Source organism: Stegostoma tigrinum, chromosome 5 (genome assembly GCF_030684315.1).
Source record: "Stegostoma tigrinum isolate sSteTig4 chromosome 5, sSteTig4.hap1, whole genome shotgun sequence".
Taxonomy (NCBI): domain Eukaryota; kingdom Metazoa; phylum Chordata; class Chondrichthyes; order Orectolobiformes; family Stegostomatidae; genus Stegostoma; species Stegostoma tigrinum.
The window spans coordinates 97,422,484-97,435,216 of NC_081358.1; the positions used below are offsets into that span (position 1 = coordinate 97,422,484).

General features: G+C 40.6%; 1 protein-coding gene across 1 annotated transcript in view; it reads left to right on the plus strand.

Annotated features, from left to right (window-relative positions):
• Positions 1-10,589, plus strand: part of wnt9a (wingless-type MMTV integration site family, member 9A) — an 88,846-nt gene extending 78,257 nt beyond the window's left edge. The window contains exon 4 of the mRNA XM_048530229.2: positions 240-10,589. Within this exon, the coding sequence (XP_048386186.1) occupies positions 240-722 (483 nt within the window). The 3' untranslated portion in view covers positions 723-10,589. The remainder of the gene's footprint in view (positions 1-239) is intronic.
• The last annotated feature ends 2,144 nt before the right edge of the window (positions 10,590-12,733 follow it).

The window sequence follows — 12,733 nt, forward strand, 5'->3', positions numbered from 1 at the left end:
TGGAAGCAAATCTAGCTTAAAAAGTGAATTGGATAGATCCTTGAAAAGCAGGATTTTCATGGGCTATGGAGAAAGATCAAAGACACTAGCACAGTAGGATAAAGAGCCAGATAGGTACAATGGGCCAAATGGTGTTTAGTTCTGTGAAACTTAGTTTGCTTCTTATGTGGTCCTTACTGTTGATCCCCAGTTATACATGTTTTTAAAACTGACTGTCTGCATTCCTGTCATGCCTACAGGTTATCAAATCTGGTGTGGAGACGACCTGCAAATGCCACGGTGTTTCTGGTTCCTGTACTGTTCAGACGTGCTGGAGGCAGCTGTCCCCTTTCCACGAGATTGGCAAATTGCTCAAGTTGAAATATGAAACCTCACTCAAGGTAGGCAGCACAACCAATGAAGCAACGGGGGAAGGAGAGATTACACCACCGAAAAAGGCCATTGCTGCTACCCATCACCAACAACATCAAATCCCAAGGACTACTGATTTGGTCTACATTGATGACTCACCAAGCTTCTGCCGGCCCAGCAAGTATTCACCTGGCACTGCAACACGCAAGTGCTATAAGGACAAGAACTGCGAGAGCATCTGCTGTGGCCGGGGGCACAATACTCAGAGCCGAGTAGTGACGCGACCCTGTCAGTGCCAAGTACGCTGGTGCTGTTATGTGGAGTGTAAGCAATGTACTCAAAGAGAAGAGATTTACACGTGCAAAGACTAATGCTCCCACGTTCCAATGGGAAGGGCCCTGGGGAGTCACGGTGAGGACCATGGACATTTGCCTGAGGAAATACTGCAATAAATCCCAATAAGTCCTCAAATATGCATAGACAGAATTCCATTTTTAATCTACAGAAATTGTATAAACTGTATCACACATCTCTTGGATTCAAAGAGCTAATGTCAGAAGTCAAACAGTGCAGAGAAGATAAATATTAGTCTGGGTTTAGCACCTGGTTTGACAGAAACCAATTCACTCCAACATCCTGGATATGATTAACTGCCTTCAGCAACAACTGAACATATCAAATGAAACCTTCAGTAACTATCTCACTCACAAGCCAATAAAGAATTTGGGAAATGCAGTTCCAATGACTGACAACTGGGGCTGTTCAGTTTAAGGTCCATGTGTATCACTCAACCCTCAATTAGGTAATTATTGATAATACTTAGGAACATTCTAAATACTGAACAGGCTAGGTAAAGATGGAAGATCCAGCATCTTTCCTTTGGACTGAAGTACAGAAGAGCAAAGAAGCAATTTAAAAGGTCAACACGTAGCTCGTAGACAAACCCAGTGAGAATAAATTATTACTGAAAAGGTAGACACAACCACCAAACATTTAACATATTTAGTGGGAATTCGGGCCGTATTCAAGGCATCATTGAGAACGTTTATTTTATAAAATTTGCTCCTTGCATTTGACCATTCTACTACATTAGGGAGCAAATGCACTCCTTGACGTAATGACAAACTACAGACCAGAGAACACTTACATTTGATTTTCTACCTATATTGAATTAACTAATTTCTGTTGGGATGGAGATAATGCTAATGCAACAGACCTAAGTGCCCTACTCTTAAGGAAAGGGAAGTACTAATTTCTGATTACTGTCCAGTAACCTTTGCTAGAAATGAATTTGAGGTTAAGTTTGGGTTTGGCTGGGACAACTTTCATAAATGTGCAGAATGCTGAAGTTCATCACTTAATTCGGTGAGGAATGGCTACTGGTATAAACCACCCTCAACTGATGCTGCTGCAAGAACCAGTGACCCAAAGACATGAGGAGGGAAATGTGCTGATAACAGAAACAAAAATGAGTTGGAGATAGTTGTCCTTTGAGTAGGGTACGTTCCCAGTGCTGAACTATATAATCTTAGCTGGGCAAAGTGAGAGCAATGTTCCAGGGTTCGAGACAGGACAGTCAGCCTTACCCCCAATTCCTAATTATTTCAGTCTGATACCTGTTGTTAGTGCCTGAGTGTGAAAGTAAGTTGGGTTTAAGCAAAGATGCCACTAACACTGGTCAAGCTTCACAACCTTTACTTTCTCAGCTCACAGGGAATAACAATAAGGTGATGATGGTTGGACTGTTCCTGTGGTAGTGCTTCAGTGACAAATCCAGTTCTTCCAGCAAGAGAGATGTGGGGCTTGGGTTAGGGGGCTGTGCGGTGATTACAAAGAAAATGCACGAGACTTTTCATGGTTTTATTTAGGATCCTGGCAAGTTCTTGGCAAAGCTTTCTCTAACCTTAACATGCCTTTTCTGAAGGTCACTTGGTTTTCATGTTTGTTCTGCAGGGTTCAGGTTGGGTTGTTAAAAGAAAATAGGTCTCCATAGTGCAATTAGAACAAGGAGCCAGACAAAGCAGCTTTTGTACATATAAGGGGCTTAGTGAAGAGTGCTAATATGTTCAAGTCTGTTCATTCCTGAGAAGTACGTTTGAATTCAGCTGAGGTATCAGGCAGATGAAAGCCTCCTCACTTCAGTGGCTGTTAATTGTCAGGCTCCCAGAAGATGCAGACCCACTGTGTAGTAGTATCCATGCCAATAGACATTAATGATCTGTTTATATTGGGTCTGGGACCATCCCAGTTTAACATTAATTGGCGCAAAAGAGCTCATACAAACTGGCCATAAATTGTGAGCTCTGGACAGTTACATGGCCCTCGAGTCTGGCTATGAGTTCCCACGCTTCAATGACGTAATGATCTCATTACGTTGTCTTATTCATAATAAACAAGGCCTGCAAGTTAAATGTTCGCCAGTAGCCTGTGAGTTTCTGTTGAATGGGCAGTTTGAGGTACTAGGAAAGCAGGATTTGCACATGTAAAAGATTTGAGATACAAAACAAACTAACAATGTGACTCTTTCTCCTCAACTGGTTGATAATGACTGCCAGTATAAAGACCAATAAACCACTGACTATACCAATATAGCTTTCAGTGGAAGCCAAGTTGAAAATGGACATTGCAGCTGAAGGTTCAGAATGCTGTAGTTTCTAACTGTCAAAAAAGTCAGGGCTTTATCTATTGTTCTTGCGCTACGACTGTTGTAGTTCAACTACACATGACAGAAAAAGAAAACTAGCTGATAACATTAAGAACTTTTTAAAAATTATGCACAAACTTGACTGTCGAACGCTGTTTGGTTCAGCAAGGATGAGATATTATTCCTCTGATTGTGGTTGTTCAGACTGAAGACTAGCAGACTTTAATGTAGACATGGTGGAACATGTTGATGGAAAAGCTGGTCTCTGATACTAATCTACCGTGCTTAAGTGGATTTAACTGTCGGGAGATCTAAACAACTGGCAATAATTGCATATTCCGCACTCTATTATAACAATTTGACGTATCACCGTGCATGTTCACAAACAGCTATTTAACCCTGACATCCCCTAATCTCTACAAGATGGATTCAGATATTAGTAGCTCAGCTGGGAAGCCTTCGGAGCTGAAGTGAGCAGACTGCAAAAACAGGAATACCTAAAGGATCAGCAGGAAGACACAACTCCATTATGTCTCACCTTCTGAAAGTTTTCCATGCATGGAACATGGCTTGTAAATAGTATTCATTGAAAATGCCGACAGCACGTAATGGTTAAATATCAGCATTGCATCAGCTTTTAAGACAATTACCTGAAACAGTTTGAGGGGCGGGGGGCATTGAATTCATTGGATCTTATGGGAATGCCAATATAATATGGAGTGATTAATAATGGTTAGATCTAATTCTAATGAAAAATGACTGCCTTATTCAGAAATCAGTAAATACTGGACTTCTAAGAAATTGAAGCTGTCATGGATGTTTGACTGATCCATTCAGCCTAAAAGCCTGTTAGACACTGCCAATGCCCCATGCATCAGATTAGTATCAATAATTCAGACCCAATATCCCCCAAAATGTCAAGAATCATCAGAGTTTTTCACAATACTCAGCTTTCAACAATACCGTCTGTTCTTGAACTGAGATAATTCTAGCACCTTGAGTTCAAAGATATACTCAAGATGGTTTCTTGCATCCAACAGATTTTGTTTTCTCAACACAGAAACGACTTGGGCCAAATTAATTCAGCAAGAAAATGCTGAACAATATGAGAATGAGTACTCCCAGAACCAGTTAAAAGAGCTACGTTCATCAAGAGTGGAAATGGGGATAGAGGGTTCAGTGCATGCAAATGTGGTGAAAAGCCTCATATTAATTTTATAGAATTATCAAAAATGTTGATAGGTTTTTGAAAATTACATATTAATGTGCTACGTGCTCAACTTATAACATACCTTGTGTATGATGATGTGCCGCGAGAACTAAAAATGTCTTCAATGCCCAAGTTGTATACTTCTGAAAATGGAACAAAGCCTTACAAGGCCTAGTTTCATACGCAGAGTAAGCTGATCTCAGAAAAGAAACAATTTGAGATGCAATGATTGGGCTTAGGACCTCTTAGCTAGAAGACAGAGCAGAAAAATCAGAAAATGTTCCTGCCCCAGATTGCTATCCAATGACTCCAACAGTCAGGCACTTGTGTGTGGTGTGTGTGGATGTTGATTCAAGGACAAATTTGTTCTCAGTTACAATTTCTCCTGGGCTCAATCTTCCTCTACCATGAGATGGTGCTGAACTCACCAGTCAGTGCCTTTGAAACAGAGGAGGAAAGTAATTTGGAGCTGAGGAAGAAATATATATTTTTCAAAAAGTTGTGCCTTCATGCTTTAGAACATGTGTTCATACCATGAGGTGGACGAAGTATCCTGTTCTTAAATGAGGCACACTAAATATGACACAAACCCTTACTATTGCAGGGTGTGTTATAAATGACTAGCACACTACAAATTATATTGACCCTGGTAGCAGTATCTGAAGGGCTTTAGTTTAACTTTCTACCACAGTACACCACTGGCTGATAAAAGTGTGCCCATTGCTGTAAACTATACTACAACGGTCACAGAACCGGTCAGTTCTAATCATAAATATATATTTTATATATAATAAAATATGTAAATGTTAGAGGGAGGGAAGGGGTGCAATGGCTTTTTGTGTGTGTGTGTGTGTGTGTGTGTGTGTGTGTGTGTGTGTGTGTGTGTGTGTGTGTGTGTGTGTGTGTGTGTGTGTCTCTACAATTGAATCAAAAATCACTTGAGGTGAAGGTTGTCTCTGGTCACTGTATTAAGCGACATTCTAAAACCCAACTGTAAATTTAGAGACATCCACCATTTCTAAACAAGTTGACATCTCTGATACACAGTGGATCAAGAAACCTTTCTCCAACTCAACTGAACAAATAACTATTGACAAAAAGAATGTTAAAAAGGAGCTTGAGAAAAAGGACTTCTTTCTTTAAAAAAATCCAATTAAACAATGGTAAAGGATTTTTCCAACACTTTCATAATTAGGATACTGCATAGAAATAACATCGATTTCAGGCATAGATTTTGTCACTTCTGAAGAATGCCCAAAGTACTGAACAGAAGCGTTTGTTCAATATGAATACAGTTACTTGGATAAATTATGTACTGGGAAGATGATAGGTAGGTGGGTGTGGTTTATATGCACTGAAAGTAATGCAGACAATTGCTTTTCAGTTCTCATACACTAATAACCATTGGGGAATATCCTGGGGACAGGGTTTGTGGAAAATTACTGTTTTCACGAATTAATGAATGGAAAATTAGATTAATTTTTCAGACAGCATCTATGTAGGTCTGAAGACTGCAGTTCTCTTTTATTCATGACAAAAGGTGTGGAGAGCCTAAATTCCATTTTTATGTATACTATCAGTGCACACAGATGGGGTCACAGAAAGTCTCATAGTTCAGCCTGACTCTTTGTGCTAATAGTTGGCCTATAATAAATCAGGGTAATACAGAGTTCATAACTTTCCTGGTAGAATGTATCAAGAAGCTCAACGCCAACATGTGGACATGTTTCAAATTACTGGCATGGTAGCACATACCTGATTGGAAACATTTACATATTTAGAGAAGGAACGTGGTCCACAACTAAGAGTTTGAAATTGTTTCTAAGCCCCCACGGAACATATCCTTGGAATAATTCATTCCTTAGAATTATTTATTGGAATGTGTGAAAATCCACTGTATGTGCAAAAGAGGATCTGATTGTGAGTTAGGAGCAGGAGTAGAAAGCCTGTTCCACCATTCAGTAAGATCGTTGCTCATCTGATTGCTCCACATCCCCTTCCTGCCTACCCCAAATAACCAGTCTGCTTTCTCCTGCCTTTCGAAGAAGAGAGTTCAAAAGCTTCTCAACCTTCTGTGGGGAGAGAAGAATTCTTATCATCTCTGCCTGGAATTGGAAACCCTTCTTCTCAACCAGTGAGCCCTTGTTCTAGAATCTCCACAAGAGGAGACATCTTTTCCACATCTGTCCTGTCAAGACCCCCTGGGATCTAATAAATGTCAAGCAAGGCACCTCAGTTCGTTCTCATTTAGATACTCAATTGGCTAGAGAACTTAACAGGAATATGTGCAGCCTAGTTTGATGTTCATACAAAACACTTTGAGATTAAAGTGGTCCACACTAGTATAATTGGAATCAGCAAGCAAATCCTGAATCCTCCAACTTGGAGTATTAGAGAATTTGGGATAACAGCAGAGGAATAATTCCATTCAAATTCAGGCGTGAGAAATCCTATTTGGCAATAAACAAAGAAGGGTTCAGAATTCTAAGAGCACGTATTTGAGAAAATTCTGTTTAGTTTCCCCACTGCCAAAGGGGATATCTCTGGGCTGCTCAATGAGGAGCTTTAAGTGAGTTGAGTTATTTTAAGATGAGATTTAAAGGAAAAGAATGATAAGGAGAGGCAGAGAAATTTCAGGAGAGATTTCCAGATTTTAGGACTGAAGTGGCCAAAAGCCAGGGCAGCCAATGATGGGATAACGGAAATGGGAGTCAGAATTATTTTGAGGGTTACAGGGCTGGAGGAAGATTTAAAAAAAATGGTGATGGACAAACCCATGGACGAATTTGAACATAAGAATTAGAATTTTAAAATCAACATGTGGGTGAACTGGAAGTCAATACAGCTGGCAGAACACTGAGGAGATGGGTGAATGGGAATTAGAAACAGAATTTTGGATGAGATTATATTTATGGATAGTGGATGTGGGAGGCTAATCAGGAGAACGTTTAAATACTCAAGAGGTAACAAAGGCAAGTATACAGGACAATGTATTTACTTATGAAATCAAAAAATGTCTTATTTATATCTTAGGTTAATTTTTAATAAATGACAGGCAGCAGTGTTTTTGGAAGACATAATGCAAAATCAATAATATTAAAAGTACAACAATAACATTTTACACAAGACTGTTTTTATCAAATTTGCATTACAGTTAAGCATTATGAGATCTTTGGCTTTATTTTCAAACATCCTGAGGCCTTGCTGCTGCTGGCGTAGTGATTCCTCCTTACACACATTCCAACACTCAGGTCATATCCTTGTCCCTACCTCCCATTCACTCCCCTTCGTTACTTCCCAGACTGCCAAAAATGATCTCCTCCTCCTCTGGTTGCTCTCCAGCCATATTCTAAATTATTGTCCCTAATTATTCTCCCCATTATTCTCCATAATGGTCGATTTATGCTTTGTTTTCTACTTCCTCATGTTAAGTGTGTTCAGATGCCTTCTGTATGCAGGGTGCAAGTTGAGGGCTGCTATATTCAGAGTTCTGCCACTCACCTCCAGAGGAAACAAGATAGATTAACCCCTTCATTATAAGAGCACAGAGAGCAATTTCATGGGGTAATCATTCAAATAGAGTTGCTTCATCCCAAAACAGAGATGGGGGGACGAAAACAGCAAATGAGTGCCGTTATTTTTTTTTGTATTTTGAATGTGTGTGGTGGTGCATATGTGCTCGCGAGGATGTGTATATGCGGACTGAGAGTACATGTATATGGGCGCTGGTGGCCATGAGGGAGATTGAGGGGTGCTGTGTGACTTTTAACGCAGATTCTCGCACTGAACCTGGATGCTTTCTGTAATTATTTAAATATATACTATTTAATGTGGATATATTTTGCTCTTGTAAATTGTAAATACTGAGTTTTTCCCTGTTCTCCTGTGGTATTAATACGTCTCAGTTAGTGCGGCACATATACTTTATATTGACATGAATTAGGAGTGCAATGGTTGCAGTCTTTCTCTTTCCAAGCCAGTTCGCAACATCTCATTAATTCCCTGACCCACCTCTTCCTGAATTTCCACCACCTCAAGCACTTTAACCCTGAGATGAGTGACTAGTAGCTGAGAATCCCTCAAGGCTTTGATTAGGCCGTGGAGACAAAATGAGATAACAAAAATCTGTGATATCTGAAATTACTGGAAATACATAGAAAGGGGTTTCCTAGCAGCTGCGAAGAAAAACTTAATAGCTAGCGAATTATTCTAGTTCTGTAATGCCCATTTCTGAAAGACCGACTCTTAAAGCATGTATCCATCCATTCTGCTGGCCCTGCTGTTTCGGTTTGTATTTGTTGGTTGACAGAGCAGGATGTTTCTAGATAATTTTGGCCCTAAAAGTTCAGATCTTTAAATTTATGCTGCGGAAGGGTATGATGTTTTAATTTCATTCTAGTAGATAATCATTGAATCTCTACAGTGTGGAAGCAAGCCACTCAATCCATCAGGTCCACACTGACCCTCTGAAGAGCATCCCACCCAGACACAATGGGCAATTTAGCACAGCCAATCCACCTAACCTGCATAATCTTTGGATTGTGGGAGGAAACCAGAGCACCCTGACATAACCCACACAGACACAGAGAGAATGTGCAAACTCCACACAGGCAGTTTCCCAAGGCTGGAGTCAAACCCAGGTCCCTAGCACTATGAGGCAGCACAGCTAACGACTGAGCCGCCGTGCCACCCACTATTCCTGGGTTGATCCTATCTCTTGTCATCCCTAATTTATTATTAAGCAGATATCCCTGACCCACAGTGACATTGAAATTTTTGCTTCATGAAGATGGAGGTAGATAGAAAAGTGCAGAGGCAGTTGGTCACTTACCTTTTAATGACTCACAAGTTCTTAGCTTTCTCTTGGAGCATTAAGTGTAACCAGCTCTGAAGTTGGAGTCAAATTCCTACCAATATGCACTTCTGTCCTTTTACTCTCAAGTGTTAATCTGTGGTCAGTTATACCATTTACAGAATACAACCTGTGAGACTCTAGAGTTAAAAGCAATCTAGGCTATTTGAACCAGAGACCACCTAAGTCCACTTGAGACCTTATTCTAATATTTTACAGTTTGAAGCAAAAAGGATTGAAATATAAAAACATTGAATGTATCACATAGTTATGGCCACATTTACTAGGGAGAAATATTAATATTGGATTGAATCCAATAAGAACTTTCTGCTATGCTCCAATGCAGTTATTCTGATGAAACCCCTGGTGTTATGTGGTGCCCAACAGTTTGAAACAACTTAAATGGGGCAGTATTTTCAATCAGCTTTTGCACTTGCTTCACTCTAAGGATTGTCATATAAGTTGTTATAGGAAGCGGCGCTGTAAATGCTTTGCTCTCATAGGCTGCACTAATGAATGCTGAAAAGCTAGTCTGTGTCTACCACATCACTACTGTTGATAGTCACAAAACGCGCTGCCCTGATCCCAAGAAAAAAAATCAGAAAAAAGGCGCTTGGGAAATATTTCAAATCAGTCCGCATATTAAAATAAAATTATGAACGTTACTGGCGAGGCTAGCATTTGTTGTCCTTCTCTATTTATCCCTTAGAAGGTGGTGATGAGCTGCTTTGAACTGATGCATTCTACATGTATAGTGGAGGTATTCCTAACAAAAGGCAAGGTTCAGACCTCTGGGGTTTTCACCCAGTCAACATTAAGTAATGGCGATATATATCCAAGTCAGAATGATCTGTAGCTTTGATTGGAATTTTGAGATATTGGTATTCCTATATATATTTTCCTTTTTTCTTTCCAGATTGCAAGTTTTGGATTTGAGAAATGGAGGAGCATTTGCAAATCAGTTTTGGTTGTGACAACTTTGAAAAGCAGTCACTTTTTTGTTTCATAGTGAAAACTGCAATCATCTTGCAAATGGCAGGACTGCAGAAACAGTGCTGAGTTGAATACCCAATTGACACTTGCAAACCTTTCCAACCTCTTTATGGCAATGCAGTGAGCTATTTTTAATGTTGACCTGACAATGCAGATTAGATATTGACTCAATGTTTCATCCAAGTAGCAATACCTCGAACAATGCAGCATTCCCTTTGTACTGCACTGCAATGTTTATGAACATTTCCTAGTCAGACAAGGTGCGGGAATCTGGAATATCAAGATTTGATAGCAGGAGCTTTTGCTACATGTACATTGCAAATTTAACTGGATGGATAGTGGAAAAAGAAAAGCAAACTTGCGGTCATTGCACTCCTGATGCTAACATACCCAGGTTATGTGTTTTTTTTCTCACAGAGTCTAATGGAGCCTAAATTATTTGTTTCTACCTCATGTGCATAGCTTGTAGGTAATGTACTGATTCTTCAGAGTGACTGTGGAGGATGTATTTAAGTTATTTAACACCTTGGTATAACAAAAGCAAGAGAATTTTGGAAATAAATGAATTGTGAATTATTTTTCAAATGTGTTTTGTATTCCTCCTTCTCGCTTCTAAAATTCAACTCATTCCACACATACTAAACTGCATTCCTCAGTTTTAGTTTCATTCATGACAGGTATCCACCTTATCACTCCCCTCTGGGAACTTATGAAACTCTGAAATTTGGGTTTTCTGGGAAGGGAGAGGTGAGGAAAGGGCAGCTCATCCATCATGGGATTGGAGGTGGGAATATTGGTTGATTGTGCAACAATTTTCCACACCATTTACAACATCTCCGATACTAAAGTGAGCCATATCCATATGCAGCAAATTCTGGAAAATATCCAGATTTCAGCTGATGAGTGGAAAGTAATATTTGTGCCACACAAATGCCAAGTAGTGACCATTTTCAACGAGAGAGAATCTAAACATCTCCCCTTGACATTCAATGATGTTGCCATCACTGAATTTCCTCCTATCAACATTTTGGTGGGGTTACCATTGACCAGGAGCTGAACTGTGCAACTCATTTCCGCTTGGGAACGCAATGGTATCAATGTGGACTTCACCAGCTTCAAAATCTCCCCTTCCCCCACCGCATCCCAAAACCAGCCCAGTTCTTCCGCTCCCCCCACTGCACCACACAACCAGCCCAGCTCTTCCCCTCCACCCACTGCATCCCAACACCAGTCCAACCTGTCTCTGCCTCCCTAACCTGTTCTTCCTCTCACCCATCCCTTCCTCCCACCCCAAGCCGCACCTCCATTTCCTACCTACTAACCTCATCCCACCTCCTTGACCTGTCCGTCTTCCCTGGACTGACCTATCCCCTCCCTACCTCCCCACCTATACTCTCCTCTCCACCTATCTTCTTTTCTCTCCATCTTCGGTCCACCTCCCCTTCTCTCCCTATTTATTCTAGAACCGTCACCCCATCCCCCTCACTGATGAAGGGTCTAGGATCGAAACGTCAGCTTTTGTGCTCCTGAGATGCTGCTTGGCCTGCTGTGTTCATCCAGCCTCACATTTTATTATCTTGGATTCTCCAGCATCTGCAGTTCCCATTATCACTGAACTGTGAATACTGTGGCTGCAAGAGCAGATCAGAAGCTATGAATACTGCAGTGATTAACACATCTCTTGACTCCCAAAGTTTGTGTACCACCTACAAGGAACCAGTTAGAAGTGTGATAGAAACCTCCACTCACCTGCGCTTGTGCAGTTCCAGCTACACTGAAAGCTTGACACCATCCATGACAAAACAGCTTACTTGACGGGCACCTCATTTAACAGTTCCAGTATTCCCTTCCATCATCACTGACAAACAGTGGTGGCAGTGCGTCATTATAAGATGAATTGCAAAAATTATAGCAAAGTTATTTAAGTATCATCTTCCAAAACTGTGACCTTTACACGTAGAAGGACAAGGTCAAAAGATACATGGAATGCAACCACCTGCAAGTTCCCCTTAAAGCCACACACTATCCTGACTTGGAACTATATCACCATCACTTCACTGTCATTTTCGCAAAAATTCTGAAACTGTCTCCTTAACAGTATTGTGTGTGTATCTCCACCACATGGACTGTAGCAATTCAAGATGGCAGCTCATTCCTACCTGCCCATGCATCATTAGGAATGGGCTTTAAACACCGCCCCAGCCAATGATGTCCATTTCCCATGAATTAGTAAGTTTTAAATGAAAGCTCTGAGTTGTGCTTACAGGTCACGCTCACTACTTCTTAGGCTTCTGGGGTCTGCAATATGGTGTGTGACCAATGGGATGAAAGTTCCCCTTTTATCTGGATGCTAATATTATAGAATAAATTGTATCTGAGCTAGGGTCATAAGATCTACAATCCCAATAGCACGGAGCTCTGCAATATTAGTCAATTCAAACTATTACCCAGAGACGTATCCAGAATGGCTAGTTCAATGTAATGAAGAGCCACACTGGTGCATTAGAGCAAAGTAGTCTTCTACAGTTACTGTCAAGTAGTGTTGCAGGGGCATGATAGTTTGAAGTATATTCTGCATCCGGTCTGGAGAATACAATATAGTGTTGGTAATAGATGGTGGAAACATTTAATCCAGTTAAATCTCTCACCACTAGGATGCAAGTTTAAGTGCAGTTCTGACTGA